This window comes from Oncorhynchus tshawytscha, linkage group LG33 (assembly GCF_018296145.1).
Source record: "Oncorhynchus tshawytscha isolate Ot180627B linkage group LG33, Otsh_v2.0, whole genome shotgun sequence".
In the NCBI taxonomy this organism is placed as follows: domain Eukaryota; kingdom Metazoa; phylum Chordata; class Actinopteri; order Salmoniformes; family Salmonidae; genus Oncorhynchus; species Oncorhynchus tshawytscha.
Window position 1 is genome coordinate 37,898,710 of NC_056461.1, and position 26,959 is coordinate 37,925,668.

The window sequence follows — 26,959 nt, forward strand, 5'->3', positions numbered from 1 at the left end:
ACTTTACCTTGATGAGAATAAACTCTTTGGTGAAATTATGACACTCCAGGTCCGGCTATTAGAAAATGTATCCTGTATCATGTGTGTGTGGTTTGGTTTTACTATTCTTGTGGGGACCAGAAGTCCTCACAAGGATAATAAAACAAGGACAATTTTGTTATGGGTTAGATTTACTTTCAGGGTTAGTGTTAGGGGCTAAGATTAAGGTTAGGTTAGGGGTTATGAAAAATAGGATTTTGAATAGGAATACATTTTTCAGTCCCCACAAGGATAGTAAAACCAATGTCTGTGTGTACTTGTTTTCCTACCTTATCAGGACCCCAATGTCCTCACATTTCAACCGGATGTAGTGAAAATGTAGGAAAACAATAGCTTTTTTGAAGTCAGGACTTTTTTCAGGTCCTGAATTTATTCAAATGCTATTTTAAGCTTAAGGTTTGGGGTTTTGGGGGTTCGGGTTAGGTTAAGGGTTAGGTATTTAGGGAAAATAGGAATGTTAATAGTCAAACATGTTTACACTCCAGATAGTCCATAAATATGTCCAATTTGATGTTTTGGTGCCTATAGGGCAATTCAGACCTTATTACTGATAAATGAGTTTGTTTCCTATGATCGTGTTTTGTATTTCTGTTTCGCATTGTGTATTTGTATTTGATGTGTATATTTTTGTAATTACAAGGCTCATCTGTAAAAGAGAGCTTGGTCTCAGCATGACTCCCTGTCAAAATAAAGGTTCAAGTGCCAATATGTCATTTGTTCGTCGGCCCAAATTCACATAGAATTGTTTGTTATAGATCTATCATTCTACTTGAAAGCAAGTCTAAGAAACGGTAGATATGTTCTATGTGTACTATTTCTATGCTTCCAGTTATTACATGTTTGGGTCTATTACTTTTGGTTTTGTAAACCAGCTTCAAACAGCTGAAAATACAATATTTTTGTTTATGGAAAATATATTTCACAGCGGATTAGAGGGTACAATGAGCCCCCCACCCCCAAAAAAAAACAAATTGTCAAGGAAACAGGGGGCGGGGTACTGGGTTCCTACACGCCTTCACTTTAAAAGTTGTAGCCCGACATCTCTGAATATCTTCCACAACATCCAAGATACTTTTCACTTGAAAGACTACGATATTCTGTTGGACCATGTGTGGTAAGGCAAATATGTACAATTGCGTGACTATTATGATTATTAGCTAGATAACTTCGTAGCAAATAGCAGTAACTAGCTCGCGGATGGGATACAGTTTATGTCAAATTGACGTCTAAAGTAATTTTTTGTTGTTGTATTTTAGCTAACGCTAACTTTTTTCCTAACCTTAACCTGTTTCTTATAACCTGCTGCGTTAATTATCCTAACCTCCTGCGTAAATTCTCCTAACCTGCTATGAAAAGTCCATTTTTTTTAATGATCAATTCTGCGGTAAGAGAGTATCAGCTCGACGTTCTCCCCGGGATACAGACCGTGGTTACTTCAACGACCTCCTAATGTATATAATACATCTTTATAATTGTACTGCCATTAAAATGCATTATTCATTGGTATTTGTGTACGTTTCTGCATGCATTTGCATTACTGACCTATGTAGTTTTGTGTCATACTAAACTTGACTAACATTACTAACCTTTACATGACTAACCTCAACATTACTAAAACAATAATTAGATAATTCACTAATGTTTGACTATTGAAAGTTAGAACAGTTCGGCATCCCGTATATAAAACTCGACAGACCACATCTGGACTGCTCTGTTAAACACAGAGCTTTGCATATGGCTGTTAGACCTGGGTCTCTGACAGGAGCTAATTTTCACGGATGAAACAGCTGCTGTCAAACTGCGACAGGCGTTGGAAATACAGTGAGCTCCAAAGGTATTGGAACACTGACACATTTTTGTGTTGTTTTGGCTCTGTACTCCAGCACTTTGCATTTGAAATGATACAATGACGATGAGGTTGAAGTGCAGACTGTCAGCATTAATATGAGGGTATAATCATCCATGTCAGGTGACGTTCAGAAATTACAGCACTTTTTGTATATAGTCCACTATAGTAAATAGTCCTCCCATTTTAAGGGACCAAAAGTTTTGGGACAAATTATATTAAAGTAGCCAAAAGATTAGTATTTGGTCACATATTCCTAGCACATAATGATTACATCAAGCTTGACTCTTGTTGGATGCATTTGTTGTTTGTTTTGGTTGTGTTTTCAGGTTATTTTGTGCCCAATGGTAAGTAATGTGGATGCTACCATGATTACAGAAAGTCCTGAATGAATGGTGAATAATGATGAGTGAGAAAGTTAGATGCACAAATATTATATATATATTATATTTGTGTTTCTAACTTTCTCACTCATCACTATTCACAATTTATTCAGGATTATTCATAATCATGGTAGCATCCACATTGATTTAGAAGTGTTTAGAAACATTTTATTCTTATTCACAATAAAAGTGACTCCAAATGACACAATACATTATTTACCATTCCTTTCTATTAGGCAACAAATGAATCTGAAACAACCAAAACAAACGGTTCACCCAATATGGATGAAAATACCCTCAAATTAAAGCTGACAGTCTGCACTTTAGTCATTGTATCGTTTCAAATCATCCAAAGTGCTGGAGTACAGAGCCAAAACAACACAAAATGTGTCACTGTCCCAATATTTTTGGAGCTCACTGTAGATCCAGCCCACTGACTCTTCATACCAACCCATTCAATGTAGCAAAGATTGAACCCCATGTATAATATAATGGTTTGAGTCTAAGACATGTAATGTAGGATACTGGCTTTTGTGAATCATGTTAGTTTGTTATTTCTTGAATACAACACTTTTGTTCTTGTTGAAAAATAAAACAACTTGTACCTTTCATTTCTTGCAGGAATTTTTGCCTATCTGAACTACAGAGTGCCACGGACCAGGAAGGAGATCTTTGACACACTGGTAAAGGGACTGCAGAGACTTGAGTACAGGGGATATGACTCTGCAGGTAATTTAAAAAAACAATGTTGTGGTCTTAGGTCTTATTTGATCACAATCATAGACGAGAGACAGTCTCCTTGAGGCCAAGGAAGATATCTTGTCTCCACATAGCCTCTTGATAAAGTCCAACAAGACACTATGGTTCAGGGTTGTAAATAATCTCAGTTAACCCAGAACTAAATTCTTGTGTAATTTGATGAGATGCTCATGTTTACATAGTCTGTCCACCAGTGTTGAGTTCGAGACCACCTAAAGCGAAATTCTGACAAGAGCGACAAAGTTTGAAAAATATCTTCTATGAAAGTATAGGACATTAATGTTACTAATGAAGTAGGAAGCCCAGGATTCAATAGGCAATAAGTTATGAATGGGTCATGAGGGAGTGTGGATATTTGACCTGTCGAAGTGGTTTTATGAGCTGAATGAATGGGAGCTGCTAATTATTATAATTTTTTTGCTCAGCTGGTCTCGGGAAGAAATTATGAGTTCTCATTCTTCGAGACCGAGTCAAGACCGAGTAAAAATGTATCTGACACAGAGACAAAACAGAGTAAAAATGTATCTGACAGAAACAAGGCTGAGACACTCACTATGTGGTCTATATTACAACACTGCCATCCACAAGAGATTATGGTTGTAATAGATTCATGTTTTTTCTGCGTTTGGCTTTCAGGTGTCGGAGTGGATGGCCCTAGGAAAAATGACAATGGTGACAACGTCAACATTTGCCTGATCAAGAAGAGGGGGAAGGTCAAGGCTCTGGATGAGGAGCTCTACAGTAGGCTGAACTCTCTACTCTCCCTCGCTACTCTCCTACATTAAGCTGAACTCTCTACTCTCCCTCGCTACTCTCCAACATTAAGCTGAACTCTACTCTCCAACATTAAGCTGAACTCTCTACTCTCCCTCGCTACTCTCCTACATTAAGCTGAACTCTCTTCTCTCCCTTGCTACTCTCCTACATTAAGCTGAACTCTCTACTCTCCCTCGCTACTCTCCAACATTAAGCTGAACTCTACTCTCCTACATTAAGCTGAACTCTACTCTCCTACATTAAGCATTAAGCTGAACTCTCTACTCTCCCTCGCTATTCTCCTACATTAAGCAGAAATCTCTACTCTCCTTCATTAAAATTAAGCTGAACTCTCTACTCTCCCTCGCTACTCTCCTACATTAACCTGAACTCTACTCTATTCTCCCTTGCTACTCTCCTACATTAAGCTGAACTCTCTACTAGAGGTCGACCGATTCCGATTATTGGAGGACCAAAAAAAGCTCATACCGATTAATCGGGCAATTTTTAAAAACTGTATTTATTTGTAATAATGACAATTACAACAATACTGAATGAACACTTATTTTAACTTAATATAATACATCAATAAAAATCAATTTAGCCTCAAATAAATAATGAAACATGTTCAATTTGGTTTAAATAATGCAAAAACAAAGTGTTAGAGAAGAAAGTAAAAGTGTAATATGTGCCATGTAAGAAAGCTAACGTTTCAGTTCCTTGCTCAGAACATGAGAACATATGAAAGCTGGTGGTTCCTTTTAACAGGAGTCTTCAATATTCCCAGGTAAGAAGTTTTAGGTTGTAGTTATTATAGGACTATTTCCCTCTATACCATTTGTATTTCATTAACCTTTGACTATTGGATGTTCTTATAGACACTTTAGTATTGCCAGTGTAACAGTATAGCTTCTGTCCCTCTCCTCACTCCTCCCTGGGCTCGAACCAGGAACACAACGACAACAGCCACCCTCAAAGCAGCGTTACCCATGCAGAGCAAGGGAAACAACCACTCCAAGGCTCAGAGCGAGTGACGTTTGAAACGCTATTAGCGGGTGCTAACTAGCCAGCCATTTCACTTCGGTTACACCAGCCTCATCTTGGGAGTTGATAGGATTGAAGTCATAAACCGCGCAATGCTTGACGCACAACGAAGAGCTGCTGGCAAAACGCAAAGAAAGTGCTGTTTGAATGAATGTTTACGCACCTGCTTCTGCCTACCACCGCTCAGTCAGATACTTAGATACTTGTATGCTCAGTCAGATTATATGCAACGCAGGACACGCTAGATAATATCTAGTAATATCATCAACCATGTGTAGTTAACTAGTGATTATAATTGATTGATTGTTTTTATAAGATAAGTTTAATGCTAGCTAGCAACTTACCTTGGCTTACTGCATTCGCGTAACAGACAGTCTCCTTGTGGAGTGCCATGAGAGAGAGGCAAGTTGTTATAGCATTGGACTAGTTAACTGTAAGGTTGCAAGAATGGATCCCCCGTGCTGACAAGGTGAAAATCTGTCGTTCTGCCCCTGAACGAGGCAGTTAACCCACCTGATGTTTATTAACAGTGAGAATCGCAGAATGGTGCTCTTAACTAAACGACGGAGAGTGTTGACTGTGTGATATTAGATTGCTTCTTGTGTAAATATTTTCTGTCTGGATTTTAATGATTTGAAAATAAGAATGTGTTCTTAACTGACTTGCCTAGTTAAATATGAAATCTTGAAATTGGCCCTAATTAATCGGCCATTTCAATTAATCGGTCGACATCTACTCTCTACTCTCCCTCGCTACTCTCCTACATTAAGCTGAACTCTGCTCTCCTACATTAAACATTAAGCTGAACTCTCTACTCTCCCTCGCTACTCTCCTACATTAAGCTGAAACTCTACTCTCCTACATTAAGCTGACCTCTCTACTCTCCCTTGCTACTCTCCAACATTAAGCTGAACTCGCTACTCTACTCTCCCTCACTACTCTCCTACATTAAGCTGAACTCTCTACTCTCCCTTGCTACTCTCCCTCATTAAGCTGAACTCTCTACTCTCTCCCTACATATCTACATTAAGCTGAACTCTCTACTCTCCCTCGCTACTCTCCTACATTAAGCTGAACTCTACTCTCCCTTGCTACTCTCCCTCATTAAGCTGAACTCTCTACTCTCTCCCTACACATCTACATTAAGCTGAACTCTCTACTCTCCCTCTCTACTCTCCTACATTAAGCATTAATGTACTCTACTCTCCCTTGCTACTCTCCTGCATTAAGCTGAACTCTCTACTCTCCCTCGCTACTCTCCTACATTAAGCTGAACTCTCTACTCTCCCTTGCTACTCTCCTGCATTAAGCTGAACTCTCTACTCTCCCTCGCTACTCTCCTACATTAAGCTGAACTCTCTACTCTCCCTCGCTACTCTCCTACATTAAGCTGAACTCTCTACTCTCCCTCGCTACTCTCCTACATTAAGCTGAACTCTCTACTCTCCCTCGCTACTCTCCTACATTAAGCTGAACTCTCTACTCTCCCTCGCTACTCTCCTACATTAAGCTGAACTCTCTACTCTCCCTCTCTTACTCGGCTCCATACCACTCTACTTGAGTCAACTCCACGATCTTCTCCTATACTAATTTCTAGTTGTTCACAGTCTAGTACTACGTATTAGCCAATGCTTAGTATGTTTCTCACTCCTTCGTGCTTTAGCATATTGATGTTTTAGTCTGATCGTTGATTGTGTGTGTGATCAGAGAACGACTCCATTGACCTGGACATTGAGCTGGACACACACTTTGGCATTGCTCACACCCGCTGGGCGACACATGGAGAGCCCAACGCTGTCAACTGCCATCCACACCGCTCTGACAAGAACAACGGTAAGAACACACTCGTACTGTAGGATCACACAGTAGATGGTGAGAATTGCTGAAGCAATGTTAGTACAGTATTAAGCGGTTTGTAAACACACTATAATGCAGTCATTCACTCAATACAAGAGAACCGGGGTACAATATAATGTGTCCCCATTGGCTTTACATTGCAGCCCCTAAAAGAGCATCTTAGTCATCTGGTTTACCATATAGAGGTCGTTAACTGACCCCTGTTGTTGCCTTCATTTAATGGGCCCTGCTTTCCTTAAGGAAGAGAAACACCGGAAAGCAGATGAAAACTTTAAAGAGAAAGGGGTCAGGGGTCATTTTTGCTAGATAATGAGATGGCTTAACTCCATGCTGTCTGACGTATTGCCTGGTGTCCTAGCCTGCCTGAGCTTTCTCCTGAGGCCTATGCAGATGTGCTTGAGTTCACCTTAGAGAGTAGCTCCATCATGATAGTAATTCATAAAGAAACCAGGATGTTCTCCTATGTCAGGGACCATCAACTAGATTCAGCCGCGGACTGATCTTTTAAAATTCTTTATTTGTGTTTTTTTTTTATTGAGTGGATGGTCGGGTGGCCAGAACATAATCATTTGTAGACCGTATATTGACCGCAATAAGCTTAAACAGATATAATATTTGAATAAAACATAATAATTTGAATCCTTGCTTACATTTGTATAGGATAACATGTCTTTCTATAATGGGTGAGAATACTTAGATTTCCAAAATTACAATCACTTGGAGCTGATTTCCTGGTCCAATATTGGGAAATAATAATAATATATTGTCTCAGAAAACTATTGGCCAAATAAAACCACCCGTGGGCCACCAGTTGTGGAACCCTGGCCTAGGACATAAAACAAGAGAGACTGTGACCTTAAATACAAGCACGTTTGTGCTTCTGCATGTACATTGCTTGCTGTTTGAGGTTTTAGCCTGGGTATCTGTAAAGCACTTTGTGACAAGTGCTGACGTAAAAAGCTTTATGAAATAAAATGGATTAATTTGTTTGAAAGACTTAATTAGAGCAGAGTAGATATTTACTTACAATAATTACACTGTAGCTATTAACCCATGTTTGACACAAGATAATGTTATGCTGTCACAGAGGAATAGGTATTCTGTGAATGCCAAATATTTGACATGTGATCTCTGTTCTTCACCTTAGAATTTGTTGTGATCCACAATGGAATCATCACTAACTACAAGGAGCTCAGGAAATACCTGGTAAGTTGTGAGAACACACAAGGCATTCCAATCCGGACATTTATTTACACACCTGGAACACATCATTGCTACTAGACCTTTGTGCACGGGTATACAGGTCTGTACAGACATCATAAACCAGAAGAAGTGTAGTTTTACAAGTGTAAAGACCACACAGACACGCTCTTAGGCCGTTGGTCAGTAGGCCCAATAGAGATCATATATGTGGGATTTGTTTGTAGACGTTAGCAAATGTTATTGAATGAAAGGACATTACAGTATTCTATTTCTGTAGCGTGGATGTATAAAGGTGTTGACGTAGAAATGGAATCGATAGAACTGGCCTCCCAATTCAAGTCAATGGGGGCATAATGGGTGGACTGGCAGCCATTGCGAGTGTACCCATTAGTTTAACAGTGAAATTACCAGGGTCAGAGTTACCAAGCCCTTTCTATGGATTCTATTTCTGTTGTTGTTGATGGGTCAGACCGTAGATTCCTGTACAGATTGTCAGTTGTTTGTTATCTACTTCACTTGCTTCGGCAATGTTAACATATGTTTCCCATGCCAATAAATCCACTTGAATTGTCCTGACTTTGCCATTCATGGTTGCGGTATGTCAGGGTCTGCGGTGCTGTTTCATTAGCCAGACTGAGCTAATAACTGAGACTGACAGTTAGGCTACATCTCTTATTTTTGTTGAGCGAAACATTGTCTGTTTTGAAGGTTGTTGTGTCTGTAACTAACAGCAGTGTTTTTTTGTATACTGCCGTCAGAAATCCAAGGGGTACAAGTTTGAGTCGGAGACGGACACCGAGGTCATCCCCAAGCTGATTAAATATGTCTATGACAACAGCGAGAACGATTATGTGTCCTTCTCCACCCTGGTGGAGCGCGTCATCCAGCAGCTGGTAAGCGTCATGGAGGGGTGTGGATTCTTTTGGGAAAATCTCTGTATATGACCACACACAATTAACAGTCCTGTCTACATGTGGTAGTGTAGTTGATTATGTTGTGACAAACAAACAATTCATTTAGGACATGTCAGCTGGGGTTTTGTGATGCAATGTCCCCCCCTCTTGTCTGGCCTGTTTACTGTTTCCCTTTAACCACACCGCATAATCAACAGCAGTTGTCCGTATGTAGCAGCTAACCTAATGCCCTCCGCAACCTGAAAGGAAAAGGTTTTTAGGGTCTAAAAGTCCTGCTGTGTTCAGTGTGCTGGGATCTGGTTGAGTCTGGTTTTAGAAGTGGTTCTGAAAGATGACCTAATATCCTGTGTATCAGCCCACCCCACCCAACTACCCCAGAAGAAAACGAAGACGTCACTCTGTAGCTTCAATAAAAGAAGGGGAAAGTTGAACAACGAGATTAGTTCTTGGCATAATTGAAAACAGACTGAATCATAAGCTGGGTGTGTTTGTGTGTGTGTGTGTGTGTGTTTATTTGTTTTATATTTCTCCTCCCCTCTCAGTTTGGCCAATGAGAGAGCTCAGGTCTAGGGAGCAGAGTAGTGCTTCCACAGAGAGGCCACTTATTCCTCCTACAGCCTGAGTGTGTGGAGCTCAGTTTCTCTGCCTCCCAGCGTACCCCATCTATCTCACAGCATACCCCATCCCCTCACCTTACTGGGCCCCTGGGCTGGGGTTTAGGCAGAGGATAGAGGGAGGAGGGAGCAGAGTAGCTGGGCTGGGGTTTAGGCAGGGGATAGAGGGAGGAGGGAGCAGAGTAGCTGGGCTGGGGTTTAGGCAGGGGATAGAGGGAAGAGGGAGCATAGTGGCTGGGCTGGGGTTTAGGCAAGGGATAGAGGGAAGAGGGAGCATAGTGGCTGGGCTGGGGTTTAGGCAAGGGGTAGAGGGAAGAGGGAGCATAGTGGCTGGGCTGGGGTTTAGGCAAGGGATAAAGGGTTCAGCTGATTTGCCATAGTTTCCTATCTTTTTGTCTTCTATCGCTTTCCTTTGACTGATGTCTATTGGGTTTAGCCTGTCTAGGGACTGATGTCGGACATGAGTGCAGGCTATGAAGTTTAAACATTATAGTGCATCTGACTGTTGTTGATGACTCATTGTGTCAATATCATCCTGTCCTAAATTAGATCATATTGGATGTGAATTCACTGAGGTCTACAGGATGTCATTTCTGACACTGCTAACTTGCTGTACTCCTTTTGTCTCTTCTCTCCAAGGAAGGGGCTTTTGCTCTGGTTTTCAAAAGCATCCACTTCCCGGGGGAAGCTGTAGCCACCAGGTCAGTATGATCCCTCTGACATTTCTCTACTCGACCCCATCACTTCTACCTCACACGTTCGCCCAGCCTACCAGAACACTTTACCTTCCATTATAGATTGACCCCCTTTCTGACCTCTAACCCTGTTGCTGATCTCAAGTGTTCCTATATCCTGTAGAACTGTCACTAAGCACAACGTTCCGTGGAAGCCCATGAATCAGGGAATCTGATCCTGTTTCAAAGAGTTCTGTTACCACATGCCCACTATGATGCAATGTTCTGGTTTAGGTGAAACGGTAAAGTCAGGTCGGAACAAGGCATGATGTTTGTGTAAGAAACCTATACAAGTTTTGTCATCCTTTTTATCAGCATAATGTTAACTGTATACCTGTAAAAGTGGCACATTATGCAGAGTAAGCAACACTGTTCACTGTGTGTCTGTCTGTCTGTATGTGTGCAAACTAGTGGTTATGTGTGTTTTGTGTCAGTTAAGATTTCTCCTCCACTCTCAGTTTTCAAATGAGAGAGCTCAATGGGCTAAGGACCAGAGTGGAGCTTTTCCAGAGAGGGCTCTTATCCACTGAGTGTAGTTTACTGTCTCTTGTCAGAGTTGCTTTCCAGGGGAAAGAATGGTTACAATTAAGTCATTATACAAGTGTTTGTAGTTCCTCACCTCCTCCATTAAACAATGCCCTCCTTCATGGTATTGTTGCTTGATATTGGCCGCCTTTCCTTCCAGTTCTCTGCTGCCAATGACTGGAATGAATTGCAAAAATCACTGAAGCTGCTCTTATATCTCCCTCTCTAACTTTAAGCATCAGAATTTCTGCAGGACCACGCCACTGGTCTAACCATAAAGATTTCAGGGTATTATAATGAACAAAACAAGTGATTGTACAAGACCAAGTTGAGTGATGTTTGTGGTGTGTGGGATGCTGTTGGCCTGTCTTTATAGTTGAGTGAACGGATGTGGTCTACTCTGTGGGAGAAAGTGGAGGGTGTGTTCTGACTGCCTTTGTCTATTCTAAGAGAGCTTGTCTCAGACAGTGGTTTGATTTGGCCCAAAAAATGTAGGTCTAGTTCATACCAGTTTCTCACATTGGCTCAATCGCTCATTCCAGCCTCAGCCTCTATTGGCCTCTGTCACTGTCATCCTCTCTCACTCTCTCATTCTAGCCTCAGCCACAAACGGATCTCTGTCACTGTCATCCTCTCTCACTCTCTCATTCCAGCCTCAGCCACTCTCTCATTCCAGCCTCAGCCACAAACGGATCTCTGTCACTGTCTTCCTCTCTCACTCTCTCATTCCAGCCTCAGCCACAAACGGATCTCTGTCACTGTCATCCTCTCATTCTGTCTCATGCCAGCCTCAGCCTCTCTAACGGACTCTGTCACTATCATCCTCTCTCACTCTGTCTCATGCCAGCCTCAGCCTCTCTAACGGACTCTGTCACTATCATCCTCTCTCACTCTCTCATTCCAGCCTCAGCCTCTAATGTCCTCTGTCACTGTCATCCTGCCTTAGGAGAGGAAGTCCTCTGCTGATAGGCGTGAGGAGCAAGTATGAGCTGTCTATGGAACAGATTCCTATTCAGTACAACAGTACTGGTGAGTCCCTCTTTTCTCTCTGGGTGCCTCTGGAAACTAGGCCAGCTGTTGGCAGACAACTCTTGATGGCGCCAACTGAAACTTTTAGTCCTGGTGTTTTTAAGTATTCTCCTTTATAATTTGTAATACCCCTGTTGTGTACTGTAGCTGTAATGAGCATGTGGAGTTGTAGGTTGGGATTTGTGACCGAAGTTGCTTGTGCAATCTCGTCTGTATAGGTAAAGTGCTGTTTGTCATCAAGCAGAGCACTTAGCTTGACATTTTTATGAATTCATGTCAACTTTAGCTCTCAACTTTCTTGTGCTCGGGAACCAGGCTTTTGATAAATCTGTTTTCATTTAGCTGAAAATAAACATGACTAATTTGAAATGAAGTGTAATATTAAGGAGGTGAAAAGGGCAAAATGTTAAGAACAACCTTTCACCTTTTGGGTGAGCCTAAATAATATCTGTCTGGAATGTTTAGTGTCAATTACATTTCAAAAGGTTTAGTAATGACTTATGTTATACGCTGTTATACAATTGAAGTTCCTTCTGGAAAAATCCATTCTGTTCTATTATGTTCTGTCTGTATGACCCTGTCTGCTTTCCAGGTCACTTTATAGAAGGCATCCAGCAGAGGAACTTCAGGAACAGGGTGGACAGCACCGTAGCCTTGCATTCAGTCAGTGACAGGAAGGCAGTGGAGTTCTTCTTTGCTTCTGATGCCAGGTGAGAGCCACGAGAACACGAATCTCCCCTCAACTGGATAACTAACCCCAGATGTAATTCATGTAGCTCTTCCAGTTCAATACTGATTGTGTTCTACACTCCTATCTACTGGCCGTCAATTGTCATTACATGTACTTATTCATGTACTGTATATTACTGCCATGTTCCTTACACACTCTTATGGGGGGGAAAAAACATATCTCTGTCCTTCCTGCTTCACCCCTAGTGCTATCATTGAACACACCAACAAGGTGATCTACCTGCGGGATGATGACATAGCAGCGGTGGCCCAGGGCAAGCTGTCCCTGCACCGTATGAGCCGCTGTGCCGGGGAGGACCCTAACCGGGCCATCCAGACCCTACAGATGGAGCTGCAGCAGATCATGAAAGGTCAGGGGTCATCACAACACACAGTCACACACTGATAACAAGAGCCCTGTATTTAGAGAGTTGGAACTTTGAGGTTTCTGATGCATTGACATGATACTACAACATTCTATGGCAGCCATTTTAGTGGCCCGTTAACATGACATGGGGAATAGTTAAACTATGTTATGGATGGTCTAGAATTAGAACAAAATGAGACATTCTGAGAGTTAGCGCCACCCCTCTAAATACATGGCTCTGCTGATAACCAATCAGTGTAAAGTAGATACGGCCAGGGTTATGCAGAGGTGTTGGGATAGTTAGAATTATTAAGCACTTATTAGCTATGTGCAGTTTTCAGAAATGAGTGAGAGCCTGATGCAGTCTTCTTTCACTTGGAGTCTGTCTGTATTCCTGGGTGATCTGTTCTTGGGGTTGGTATTGATGCATAACATGGATGTTTATATTTACATATTCTTATTCATCCCTTTACATTTGTGTGTATTTGTGTGTGTGTACCGGTATAAGGTAGTTATTGTGAATTTGTTAGATTTTACTGCATAGTCAGAACTAGAAGCACAAGCATTTCGCTACACTTGCATTGACATCTGCTAACCATGTGTATGTGACCAATAGAATTTGATTTGATTTGGATGTTGACTCACAGGGAACTTCAAAGCCTTCATGCAGAAGGAGATTTTTGAGCAGCCAGAGTCTGTCTTCAACACCATGAGAGGAAGGATCTGTTTTGAAACCAACACAGGTATGGCATAGTCTGAAATCCACTCAATGTACTCCGTGTGATGCTAAACATGACGACGAGTGGCAAGGAGTATAATGTTAACTCAAACAGACTGGTACCCAGGTTAGGTATGGCACACACAGTACCCCAAACAGATAACTTTAGAAATAGATCCGTAGCTGAAGATCAGAAATGTGTCTTGTTTTGTGTCAGAGATGTGCTTTTGATCACCAGTGGTCCTGGGGGGGCTGAAAGACCATCTGAAGGAGATCAGGCGCTGCAGACGCCTCATCCTGATTGGCTGTGGCACTAGTTTCCATGCTGGAGTGGCGGTGAGTGCTAAACGGGTCGGGTCGGTCGGGGGGGATTTGATGGACATTTGGTTGTTGACTGAGTAGGAGATTCACTGATTGACACTTGTGTGGGTGTAACGAGAAAGATCCTGTATGGGACCTGGTCCTGTATTGCTCAGTTGGAGCGGGACACTAATTCGGATGCATATAAGAAATCCGCTAACGACCTTCGTCGAGCCATCAAATAGGCAAAGCGTCAATACAGGACTAAGATCAAATCTAAATTCCTGCAATAATGTGTTATCATTTACATACTGTGTCACATTTATTTTGTCTAAGTATGCCTCTTTCAGACAACATCAAAACTTTGACTTGACATAATTATTCTCCTTTTTGGCAGTTCTTACTTTCACTACTAGAGGGGAATTGGACAATTTCTGGGGGATCTGCACTCCCAAAGTTGTTGACTGTTTTTGTGCTTGCCAGTTAGCTAGCAGTTCTCAGCTGTTAGCAGCCAATGGCTAGCAGTTTGTTACTGGCGATTTAAAAACGGATGATTGCCATCATTTCTTCAAGTCATTATTGAATGTACCAAATCAAGCCGTTGCCCGACTATTGAAAGGGACAGGTGGCTATTTGAGACTCTACGTTTTCATTGAAGTTTTACGGTGTGCGGCTGCTCGGCCATGGAAACCCATTTCATGACGCTCCAGACAAACAGTTCCAGTGTTGCCGTTGCTTCCAGAGTCAGTTTGGAACTCAGTAGTGAGTGTTGCAACCGAGGACAGGCGGTTTTTATGTGCTACGTGCTTCAGCACTCGGCGGTCCCGTTCTGTGAGCTTGTGTGGCCTACCACTTCGCGGCTGAGCGAAGCCATTGTTGCTCCTAGACGTTTCCACTTCACAATAACAGCACTTACAGTTGACCGGGGCAGCTCTAGCAGGGCAGAAATTTGATGAACTAACTTGTTTCGAAAGGTGGCGTCCTATGACTGTGCCACGTTGAAAGTCACTGAGCTCTTCAGTAAGGCCATTCTACTGCCAATGTTTGTCTATGGAGATTGAATGGATGTGTGCTCGATTTTATACATTGGTCAGCGATGGGTGTGGCTGAAATAGCTGAATCTACTAATTTGAAGGAGTGTCCACATACACTATATATACACAAAAGTATTTACCTGGTACCCGTGTATATAGCCAAGTTATCATTACTCATTGTGTATTTATTCCTTGTGTTACTATTTTTCTCTCTGCATTGTTTGGAATGTCCCATATGTAAGCATTTCACTGTTAGTCTACACCTGTTGTTTTACAAAGCATGTGACAAATAAAATGTGTATTTAATTTGGTAGAGCTTAGCGCTTGCAACGTCAGGATTGTGGCTTCAATTCCCGAGACCACCCACACATAAAAAAATGTGCGCACACTTCACTGTGGGACGTTTTGGATTAAAAGCATCTGCTAAATGGCTTATATTAAGAAAAAGGACTCAAATAGTCCAGACTCCAGGCTGAACAGTCGGTTGTTCAGAGATGAAAAATAGAGTGGTTGATGATACCTTTCCTTGATGCCTCTAGACCAGACAGATTCTGGAGGAGTTGACTGAACTGCCTGTGATGGTGGAACTGGCCTCTGATTTCCTGGACCGCATCACTCCTGTCTTTAGAGATGACGTCTGCTTCTTCATCAGCCAGTCTGGTACGTGAGACTGCACATTATCTTGGTCAGATATGGTGATCGATTGTGCTTTGTTTCACAAGACGCTATGACTCCACCTCCTTCCAGGTGAGACGGCAGACACCCTGATGACGCTGCGTTACTGTCAGGGCCGCGGAGCTCTGACGGTGGGCATCACCAACACAGTGGGCAGCTCCATCTCCAGGGAGACAGACTGTGGCGTTCACATCAACGCTGGCCCTGAAATTGGCGTGGCCAGCACCAAGGTACACTACCACCACCACCACACTGCTGTCTGTTCACAGGGAAGCCTCTGTTAATGTGAGCTCAGTGGTGTTGTACTGAGCACAGCGACTATATTGATATCAGGATTCACATGTGTACCTAGGTTGAGATTTGGAGGAGATGGTGTACTGTGTTTATGCAAGTGCCTCATATACTAGTGTTTGTGCATGACTGCTCACAGTGCCCCATACTTTCTCCAGGCGTACACCAGCCAGTTTGTGGCCCTCACCATGTTTGGTTTGATGATGAGTGAGGACAGAATCTCCCTGCAGAAGAGGAGACTGGAGATCATCAACGGATTGAGGATGCTGCCAGGTCAGCCTGACTCTCTGTGCCTCTTGTTACCCCCTTATAACCTCCACCCTCTCATAGCCCCTGTCAACTACTTATCTATAACCTCTAGCCACCCCTGTCATTTTACACTCCTTATCTGTCTACCTCCAATGCATTCCGTCACTGTGACGTCCTTGTGAGCTAATGCAGAATATGTCTGGTGTTCCTCTCCTCAGGGTTGATTAAGGAGGTTCTGACTCTGGACGACCAGATCAAAACCATTGCAAGCGAGCTGTACCAGCAGAGGTCCCTGCTGGTTATGGGCCGTGGATACAACTACGCCACCTGTATGGAGGGGGCACTGGTGAGCACTGAAACTACTCTTCATGCAGGGCTCTCCAACCCTGTTCCTGGAGAGCTACCCTTCTTTAGGTTTTTGCTCCAACCCTGTTCCTGGAGAGATACCCTCCTGTAGGTTTTAACAACCAACCCTGTTCCTGGAGAGATATCCTCCTGTAGGTTTTAACTCCAACCCTGTTCCTGGAGAGATATCCTCCTGTAGGTTTTAACTCCAACCCTGTTCCTGGAGAGAAACCCTCCTGTAGGTTTTAACTCCAACCCTGTTCCTGGAGAGATGCCCTCCCATGTGGTCTAGTGGATCTTTGTGGTGGGCTGGGCGCCTGCAGGCTGACTTTGGTCGTCAGTTGAACTCTGTTTCCTCCGACACATTGCTGCGGCTGGCTTCCGGGTTAAGCGAGCGGGTGTTAAGAAGCGCGGTTTGGCGGTAATATTTTGGAGGACACACGACTCGACCTTCGACTCTCCCGAGCACGTTGGGGAGTTGCAGCGATGAGAGGAGATCGAGAACAGAACAGGGTTGGAGTTAACCATGGGAGAGTAGCTCTCCAAGAACAGGGTTGGAGTTAACCAACAGGAGGGTAGCTCTCCAGGAACAGGGTTGGAGTTAAAACCAACAGGAGGGTAGCTCTCCAGAAACAGGGTTGGAGTTAAAACCTACAGGAGGGTAGCTCTCCAGGGACAGGGTTGGAGTTAAAACCTACAGGAGAGTAGCTCTCCAGGAACAGAGTTGGAGAGCCTTGGGGTAGAGAGCTCCCGAGTGGCGCAGTGGTCTAAGGCACTGCATCCAGGCTGTATCACAACCGGCTGCGATTAGGAGTCCCATAGGGCGGTGCACAATTGGCCCAGCGTTGTCCGGGTTTGGCTGGTATAGGCCGTTGTTGTAAATAAGAGTTTGTTCTTAACTAATTTGCCTAGTTAAATACAAAAATGTCAAATAACTCTCAGGAGGACCAGATGGCTTATTGACTTTCATTTTATTATTTTCCTGTTACAGAAAATCAAAGAGATCACATACATGCACTCAGAGGGCATCCTGGCTGGGGAGCTGAAGCACGGTCCCCTGGCTCTCATCGACAAACACATGCCTGTCATTATGATCATCATGAAAGACGCCTGCTACACCAAGTGTCACAACGCTCTGCAGCAGGTCACAGCACGCCAGGTGAGACACACACACACACACAGAGGAAGGGGGACTCTCTCTCTCTCTCTGACTTTGACATTCAGTAGCTTTTGTACACCCTGGTATTAAAAAAAAATAATCCACCTGAGGGAATATCACAATGGACAGAATAGTTTAATGATTATATCATTATTGATGCTGTTTTCCACCTTCCTGTCAGGGGCGGCCCATTATCCTGTGTTGCCAGGACGACCCTGAGATCACTAAGAATGCTTACAAGACCATTGAGTTGCCACAGACAGTGGACTGCCTTCAGGGCGTCCTCAGTGTCATTCCTCTCCAGCTCATGTCCTTCCACTTGGCTGTGCTCCGGGGATACGATGTAAGTCACCAGGCCCCAATGGTCCTCTGTTACAGCCGACAGCAGTCATAGTATGTGTTGTGTCTGAGGGTGTTTTTAAAAAGCTGTGTGCGTGCTCTGTGTGCGTGCTCTATGTGCGTGCTCTGTGTGCGTGCTCTGTGTCTGTGCTCTGTCTGCGTGCTCTGTGTCTGTGTGCTCTGTATCTGCGTGCTCTGTGTCTGCATGCTCTGTGTGCATGCTCTGTCTGTGTGCTCTGTGTCTGTGTGTGTGCTCTGTGTCTGTGTGCGTGCTCTGTCTGCATGCTCTGTGTGTGTGCTCTGTGTCTGTGTGCGTGCTCTGTGTCTGTGTGCGTGCTCTGTGTCTGTGTGCGTGCTCTGTCTGCGTGCTCTGTGTCTGTGTGTGTGCTCTGTGTCTGTGTGCGTGCTCTGTGTCTGTGTGCGTGCTCTGTCTGCGTGCTCTGTGTCTGTGTGTGTGCTCTGTGTCTGTGTGCGTGCTCTGTGTCTGTGTGCGTGCTCTGTCTGCATGCTCTGTGTCTGTGTGCCTGCTCTGCCTGCATGCTCTGTGTGTGTGCTCTGTGTCTGTGTGCGTGCTCTGTCTGCGTGCTCTGTGTCTGTGTGCGTTCTCTGTCTGCGTGCTCTGTGTCTGTGTGCGTGCTCTGTCTGCGTGCTCTGTGTCTGTCTGCGTGCTCTGTGTCTGTCTGCGTGCTCTGTGTCTGTCTGCGTGCTCTGTGTCTGTGTGCCTGCTCTGTGTGTGTTCTCTGTCTGCATGCTCTGTGTCTGTGTGCTCTGTGTCTGTGTGCTCTGTGTCTGTGTGCGTGCTCTGTCTGTGTGCTGTGTGTCTGTCTGCGTGCTCTGTGTCTGTGTGCGTGCTCTGACTGTGTGCTCTGTGTCTGTGTGCTCTGTGTCTGTGTGCGTGTGCGAGACCTTAACACTAATGTTGATTTTCTTTCCGTCTTCTCAGGTGGACTGCCCCAGGAACCTAGCCAAGTCTGTGACAGTGGAGTAACTACTAGTTTCAAACCAGTCAAAATACCATAATGCAGTCAGGCGTGTCTTTCTCTGTACTTTGTGTGTACTGTGTGTGTTGGCAGGTACTGAATGTGTCATTTTAACTGGGTATTTATCAGGGTTTGGGTCAATTTGAATTGAAGGCAGTCCATTCAGGAAGTAAACTGAAATTCCAATTAAATTATTGAGAAAATGTATTTTCAATGACTTCAATCAACTTAAAAGGAAAACCTATTTAAAAATGTTGGGATTTTCAATTAAACTCCTGAATTTACTGACTTCAATTTGAATTGACCCCAACCCTGGTATTTATGGTAGACGTTAAACTCTGAAGAGTCGTCATGACTCAAGTGGTGTGCTGGAGTTCTATCAGTGAGTTGAATTCAATGATGTTTACTCAATAAGTGCCTTGTGAATGTTTTATTTTTTTATATTTTTTTTATATACATAAGGAAGGGACATCTATATTCTATTCTGTTTACTGCTCGGCACTGAAGCAAAGGAACAATGTCATAGCCTATTGTTTACATTTAGTCTCGAAATGTTTACGGTTGTGCAATACGTAGACTGACAAGGACTAAAGTGTCTTGGTGTTTGTTTGTAATAGCTCGCACATCATTTAATTTGCATGATGCCTACTATACCTTTCTAAACAGTGAAGGAACAGTTGAATCTTACCGTTACAGAAGGTAGAGAGATAATATGACAATTATGTATTCCAACTCTCTATTCCTCTGTATTTGTTTGAGCCAAAGAGAAAACAAGCAAAGGACTGTTGGCTATATGGACAATTTCTCGTTTGATGTCCTCTTTACAACGGGAAAATATATGAGTACTTTGAGGCTGTTACTGTATAACGCCCTTATCATATGCAAATGATTTTAGACCAAACGCGTGTACATGTACATTGCGATATATGGTTAAAATTGTAGATATTCATTGTATTTTATATCTGATTATTAGTCTTACATGTCTAATTTTGAATAGGCCAGATTCTGTCCCCTAATCTTTGACTATGTATATTACTTTTTGTTTCTTTTTTTTAATACAATTATTTTTTACCCTTTATGTTTGTGTGTGTGTGGTTTCCAGATCATATAGTGCTAGCTGAATGAAGACCAATATTCTCTTGATTTGATTTAAGCTATATAAATACAGTACCAGTCAAAAGTTTGGGGACACCTATTCATTCCCAGAGTTTCTCTAATTTTAACTATTTTTTACATTGTAGAATAATAGTGAAGACATCAAAACTATAAAGTAACACATATGGAATCATGTATTAACTCAGTGTTAAACAAATCAAAATATATTTTAGATTCTTCAAAGTAGCCACCCTTTGCCTTGATGGCAGCTTTGCACACTCTTGGCATTCTCTCAACCAGCTTCACCTGGAATGCTTTTCCAACAGTCTTGAAGGAGTTCCCACATATGCTGAGCACTTGTTGGCTGCTTTTCCTTCACTCTGCGGTCCAACTCATCCCAAACCATATCAATTGGTTTGAGGTTGGGTGATTGTGGAAGCCAGGTCATCTGATGCAGCACTCCATCACTCTCTTTCTTGGTCAAATAGCCCTTACACAGCCTGGAGGTGTTGGGTCATTGTCCTGTTGAAAAACAAATGATAGTCCCACTAAGCGTAAACCAGATGGGATGGCGTATCACTGCAGAATACTGTGGTAGCCATGCTGGTTAAGTGTGCCTTGAATTCTAAATAAATCACAGACAGTGTCACCAGTAAAGCACCATCACACCTCCTTCTCCGTGCTTCACGGTGGAAACCACACAAGCGGAGATCATCCGTTCACCTACTCTGCGTCTTACAAAGACATGGTGGTTGTAACCAAAAATCTCAAATTTGGACTCAACAGACCAAAGGACAGATTTTCACCGGTCTAATGTCCATTGCTTGTGTTTATTGGCCCAAGCAAGTCTCTTAGTAATGTCCTTTAGTAGCAATTCGACCATGAAGGCCTGATTTACACAGTCTCCTCTGAACAGTTGTTGAGATGTGTCTGTTACTTGAACTCTGTGAAGTATTTATTTGGGCTGCAAACTTAGGTGTCAATGTGTTTTATTTTAAAATCTTTAGTGTGCAACTTGGAATGATGGATGTTTACCCTGGATTGCAAATGCTATATATTGGCCACTGAGAGGATTTGAGGCCACCTGTTGGCCATAATGACACCCCCCAGTAGGAGCAGTCCACCATAGGAATGAATGGAATTCTACGGTATTTCAATCAATTGTTTTAAGGACAAAATTACATGTATTGAAGTATTTTGGTTGTTGTACTGAGGACAGTAACATTAGTCATCTTCAGAAATGATATATTATGGTAAACGTTCATCTTTTTATTTTGTATGTTTAGCTCACATAATATAATTTAAAAGTATGCATTAGTGTTTTTAATAGAACAAAGGTGGCAAAAAACGAATGTAGACATTAATATATGCATTTCTAGAACTTCCAAAATATTTTTTACAACGGTGAGTGAGTGCCAAGATGGACGCGCGGAGAATATTTATACATTTTTATTTAACCTTTATTTAACTAGGCAAGTCAAGTATATATAACTCAGTGGTTCGCAATCGCAGACAGCATCATATATTTTGGCACTGTTGTCTGTGTGAGTTTGTGAACTGTCTGTCGGGATGTGTAGTTACAATATAACAAACTACTGTAGCTACATTGTATCAATTAACGTGTGCCAACTATTACTGCTACGCGATTACGTCATGCACGCTCGCTCGTGGTACTGTGAGGAATTGTCCCAGCAGCACCCCTTCGCCTGCCTCCGCCCCACCAGTCATGCTACGGACAGGACCGCAACATTTTCAGCCAAACTACAAGGAAACATAAACACAAAGTCTCCAATTTCACTGAACATACCAAGTGGAACGATTCTTCTTCTAGACACATCTGGTGCCGCGACATTTCATTTGGTTATCGGATGTACGCATGGGAGTGATCCGGCAAAAGAAAAGGCAGAAGGTAAATCAGGCTATCGTTTTCATCCAGATTGTTCTTCGGTGCACTGTCTGCTGTGACTGGTACATTTACTGTCACTAAAGCTTTGCTATCGATAAAATAAATTACAGGAATGAAATACAAAATGATAATACTGATAGCATTGAATATGTGAATAAGATACAAAACATGTTAGTCTAACTCTTTATTACTGTACATCTGAATAGGTTTGGCCTTTGTAGCTGGCAACCTGGGTTGAACGTGTCATGATGTCGGAATAGCACGCATACTGAGTCATTCATTAGACTAGAAGCAGTCTGTGCGATGCATCCAGGTAGCCTATTGAGGACGGAACGCAAATTCAATGTACATTGACTGTGTGCCTGAGGTATAGAATGTTTGCAACACTTACACACGTTTTGTTCCGTGGTAATTATTAGTAGGGAGTAGAATACTTTGTTTAAAAAAAAGCATGCAGCCTACAATTTCAGGTAGAACCATAGTTATAGGCCACAGTTGGCTAAATCGTAGCTACGGAGTTATTGCATAGTTTATTATTATTACATAGTTATTACATAGGTTATTATTATGACATAGTTATTACATAGATTATTATTACGACATAGTTATTACATAGGTTATTATTGGTCTGGTGTAAAGTCATATGTGCTCAAATGTTTTGTAGCTAATTAGCAAAATATACAAATTAAAAAATATGTATCATGTAAATGCAAGAAATGCAACCATTTTGACAGTCAGCCTGAAATAATATGTGTTTATTTGGCCTACTGAAAAGCCTGACTATGTCCCAGCTAGGCCTAACAGTTGTTTAACTCACCCATGTCATCTTGCACAACACAAATGCCCTATAATCAGTTCTGACCACTAGATCATATTATTTAAATGACATGTTGGCAACTGTGGGGTCATAGCTAACCCGTGGGATGAACCAGTGGGTTACAGTTGGCAGCTGCCCATTGCGCCATTGCTGAGGGACCATGAGGCTTTTCTAGGTCACCATCTATCTACTAACTAGCCACAAGACTCTCGACATACCAGTGTATCTGTCTGCCCTTACCAACGTGTGTGTGAGAGAGAGTGTGTGCATGTGTTTGAGTGTCTAACATAGGGTTGACTGCAATATTTTTTTCCTGATTGTACGCGTCTCAGGTCTGCATGCTGTTAGTTGCTGCCGATCTGAGCTCTACCTGACAAGGATCAGGTGAAACACAGCCTTGTCCTCCAGGCATTTCATTGTGAATGTTCCAAGGGGAGATGAAGCAGGCTGTTTTTCTTCTTTCTTTTATTCACCCAGAACAGCACAGCTTTCTAACTTTGAATTCAGGATTGGTATGTAGATGTGGTGTTGTATGCCACTCAAGCACTACATCTGCTGCCCCGGGTAGAGTTCTGCTGCAGCCCACTAAGAGGGTACTGCTCACTCTGAGTCAGTTTCAGCATGCCCTCCACTCTGTCCATGTTATGGCTGGCCGGCTCTGGGAACCATGGAATAAAGGGAGAAAGCAGGACAGAGTCATATCGCCCAAGGTTCCTCTATGTCATCCAGCATCACGCAGATTACTGTTATGGCCTAGAGAGATTGTGTGGGCGTTGGAACAGCGTTGTGTTTGCTGTGTGTGTGTGTGTGTGTTTGTGTGTGTGTGTGTGTGTGTGTGTGTGTGTGTTTGCCAGCTAACAACGTCCACTTTGTCCCATAACTACATCATTAATTTAGTTTATTACATGCTATCATGCAACTATAATGAAATAATGGTTCCACATGAATTGGTCTGTTATTTGTGAATCTTTCCTAATGTATAGTTATTTCCCTCTCTACTCTAGAACTAGTTGTAATAGCAGTAGTGCTTTAACATGCCCTAAGAACATAATCTGATATGATATTATCATAATATTCAAATTCCTCTGTTCTTTCTCTCCTCAGGTTGTATCCTATTCGTTAGTGGCAGCACAGGGGGAGGAGCCATGAGTGAAGGGGAGGGGCTCTTCCACAGCGTGCAGGTGGGTGACTCCACCTTCACTGTGCTGACCCGCTATCAGCAGCTCCGCGCTATCGGGTCTGGTGCCCAGGGCATTGTCTGGTGAGTGGGCATGGCACAGCCACACTGTTATTTAAACTCCTCACAATCATCCTGTTGTTGCATTGACTGTGAACATGATGAGTCATTTCTTCAATAGACGGTGGAAGACTTTGGTTCCACAGTAATCAAGGTGTGGTGTCCTATTTTCATGGAAAACAGTGATAAATCAGATGGCGTCTCCTTTCCTCCCTCTAACTCTGTGTGTCTGTCTATGTAGCTCGGCCCTGGACAGTGTCCTTGGGGTCCCAGTGGCGGTGAAGAAACTGAGCCGGCCCTTCCAGAACCAGACCCACGCCAAGCGGGCCTATAGGGAGCTGGTGCTGCTCAAGTGCGTCAATCACAAAAATGTACGTCACTGTGGACATGCTCAGCTGTCCACGTATGTGGGTCTTTTAGACATCATCGTTATGGCAAATTCCTTTGTGTGTGACATCATCGGCTAACTATACTGTATGTGTGCGTATGAAATTATTGATTTAGTCTTATATCACCAAATGAGTGTCATATTTCTCTCTCCTGATATATTGTCTCTTCTCCTCCAGATTATTAGGCTCCTGAATGTCTTCACACCACAGAATTCACTGGAGGAGTTCCAGGATCTGTAAGTTGGCTGCAGGCTCATATTTTTTGCTTATCCTTCTATGGTAAGCATTATTCTCCTCATCACTGCTGCTGGGCTGCACTGCCTCTTTCCTATGAGGGGTCTGTTGCTTGAGAGAGAGAGGATGTTATGTAATCACAAGCTTAGTAGTGACCTTCAAAGCGCATACACATTTCAACACATTATTATACATAAAAAAGATCTACATGACCGTATTGCAGGAGACAAGAGGAAATAACTGAGAAATAACCTCAATGACCGTATTTGCAGGAGACAGAGGAAATAACTGAGAAATAACCTCAGAGTAAGATATAGAGGGATACCTTAAAATGAAAGTTTAAATAGTTTTCAGGAATAAAAGAGATCATATTACGACTTCCATTATGTATATGTTATAAAACTCTAGATTTCAGTGGGCGGGGCTACATAATAGAGGAGTCATGGTTGGCTGGACCAGATGTAAGTACTGGGATCTTATGAGTGGTTGTCCCATGAAGTTAGATAGAGGACTCTAGATGGATATAAGCAGGTTTAGCATGGACATTGATGGGGAGTAGGGCTGACCCCATTTAGTCGACTGGTCGATTTTTTGGTCGATAGGTTGTTTGTCGACCAAGATCTTTTTTTGTTGAGCACACGAGACACCTGTCTGATTTTCTCCTGTCTCGGTGTTCTAATCCAGGGATGCAACGGTCCAAGAATAAGGGGAGTGTGGCTCAGATGCACACACACATCTCTCTCCAGCCATTTTGTGTGTATTTGTTGTTTCATAACTTCATTATGAGCATTATTTGCTGTGTCTATCAATTCCCCATTACATATATCACCAGTAGTGGCCTACATTTACTGTTAATTCCCATAATTTCTAATCTGCAATGTTTATTTGGTTATGGTAATTTCTGTTAGGCTAATGCATTCAACATGTTAAATTCAGCAGAAAAAGAAACGTCCCTTTTTCAGGACCCTGTCTTTCAAAGATAAATCGTAAAAATCCAAATAACTTCACAGATCTTCATTGTAAAGGGTTTAAACACTGTTTCCCATGCTTGTTCAATGAATCATAAATAATTTATGAACATGCACCTGTGGAACGGTCATTAAGACACTAACAGCTTATAGACGGTAGGCAATTAAGGTCCCAGTTATGAAAACTTAGGACACTAAAGAGGCCTTTCTACTGACTCTGAAAAACACCAAAAGAAAGATGCCCAGAGTCCCTGCTCATCGCTTGAACGTGCCTTAGGCATGCTGCAAGTAGGCATGAGGACTGCAGATGTGGCCAGGGCAATAAATTGCAATGTCCGTACTGTGAGACGCCTAAGACAGCGCTACAGGGAGACAGGATGGACAACTGATCGTCCTCGCAGTGGCAGACCACGTGTAACAACACCTGCACAGGATCGGTACATCCGAACATCACACCTGCGGGACAGGTACAGGATGGCAACAACAACTGCCAACATCCCTCCATCAGTGTCAGACTGTCCGCAATAGGCTGAGAGAGGCTGGACTGAGGGCTTGTAGGCCTGTTGTAACCGGCAACAACTTCACCTATGGGCACAAACCCACCGTCGCTGGACCAGACAAGTCTGGCAAAAAGTGCTCTTCACTGATGAGTCGCTGTTTTGTCTCACCAGGGGTGATGGTCAGATGCGCGTTTATCGCCGAAGGAATGAGCGTTACACCGAGTCCTGTACTCTGGAGCGGGATCGATTTGGAGGTGGGCGGTCCGTCACGGTCTGGGGCGGTGTGTCACAGCATCATGTGGTACCCTTCCTGGAGGCTAATCCTGACATGACCCCCCATCATGACAATGCCACCAGTCATCGTTCTGTGCATGATTTCCTGCAAGACAGGAATGTCGGTGTTCTGCCATGGCCAGCGAAGAGCCCGGATCTCAATCCCATTGAGCACGTCTGGGACCTGTTGGACTGGAGGGTGAGGGCTAAGTACATTCCCCCACAGAAATGTCCAGGAACTTGCAGGTGCCTTGGTGTAAGGGTGGGGTAACAACTTACAGCAATAACTGGCAAATCTGGTGCAATTCATGAGGAGGAGATGCACTGCAGTACTTAATGCAGCTGGTGGCCACACCAGATACTGACTGTTACTTCTGATTTTGACCCCCCCCTTTGTTCAGGGACACATTATTCCATTTCTGTTAGTCACATGTCTGTGGAACTTGTTCAGTTTATGTCTCAGTTGCTGAATCTTGTTATGTTCATCATACAAATATTTACACATGTTAAGTTTGCTGAGTTTATTATTACAGTCATTTACCGTTCTCGTTGCAAAGCTCACAACCTATGATGCGCATGTGAGAAACACATTTTTGTTAATTACATCCCATTTAGGAGTTCTGTAAATGTATCCATTGTCTTTTGTTTGAA

The 26,959-nt window shown here is 42.9% G+C and overlaps 2 protein-coding genes across 3 annotated transcripts in view; both read left to right on the forward strand.

Annotated features, from left to right (window-relative positions):
* The first annotated feature begins 1,039 nt into the window (after positions 1 to 1,039).
* On the forward strand, positions 1,040 to 19,967 carry gfpt2 (glutamine-fructose-6-phosphate transaminase 2). The gene is made up of 19 exons (XM_042311403.1): positions 1,040 to 1,153; positions 2,890 to 2,997; positions 3,664 to 3,768; positions 6,535 to 6,660; positions 7,832 to 7,890; positions 8,646 to 8,780; positions 10,055 to 10,116; positions 11,621 to 11,703; positions 12,296 to 12,413; positions 12,640 to 12,803; positions 13,447 to 13,542; positions 13,756 to 13,853; positions 15,391 to 15,511; positions 15,599 to 15,756; positions 15,976 to 16,090; positions 16,285 to 16,412; positions 17,403 to 17,570; positions 17,752 to 17,913; positions 18,853 to 19,967. Exons 1-19 carry the CDS (start codon positions 1,147 to 1,149, stop codon positions 18,895 to 18,897), a joined length of 2,058 nt encoding a protein of 685 aa, XP_042167337.1. The 5' UTR covers positions 1,040 to 1,146; the 3' UTR covers positions 18,898 to 19,967.
* Positions 19,968 to 21,622: 1,655 nt separating this feature from the next.
* The window catches only part of LOC112231415 (mitogen-activated protein kinase 9), a 37,016-nt gene continuing 31,679 nt past the window's right edge, over positions 21,623 to 26,959 (forward strand). For both annotated transcript variants that reach the window (XR_002950445.2, XM_024398157.2), the window contains exons 1-4: positions 21,623 to 21,893; positions 23,812 to 23,968; positions 24,186 to 24,315; positions 24,511 to 24,569. Coding sequence is in view for 1 of the 2 variants with exons in the window: in XM_024398157.2 (XP_024253925.1) it covers positions 21,638 to 21,893; positions 23,812 to 23,968; positions 24,186 to 24,315; positions 24,511 to 24,569 (602 nt within the window). In the remaining variant the exon portion in view is untranslated. The remainder of the gene's footprint in view (positions 21,894 to 23,811; positions 23,969 to 24,185; positions 24,316 to 24,510; positions 24,570 to 26,959) is intronic.

Excerpts from the sequence above, each read along its gene's own strand:
- gfpt2 (XM_042311403.1), top strand. Across the intron at positions 6,661-7,831 it reads CCGCTCTGACAAGAACAACG|AATTTGTTGTGATCCACAAT; the intron begins GTAAGAACACAC and ends TCTTCACCTTAG. Across the intron at positions 7,891-8,645 it reads AGGAGCTCAGGAAATACCTG|AAATCCAAGGGGTACAAGTT; the intron begins GTAAGTTGTGAG and ends TACTGCCGTCAG.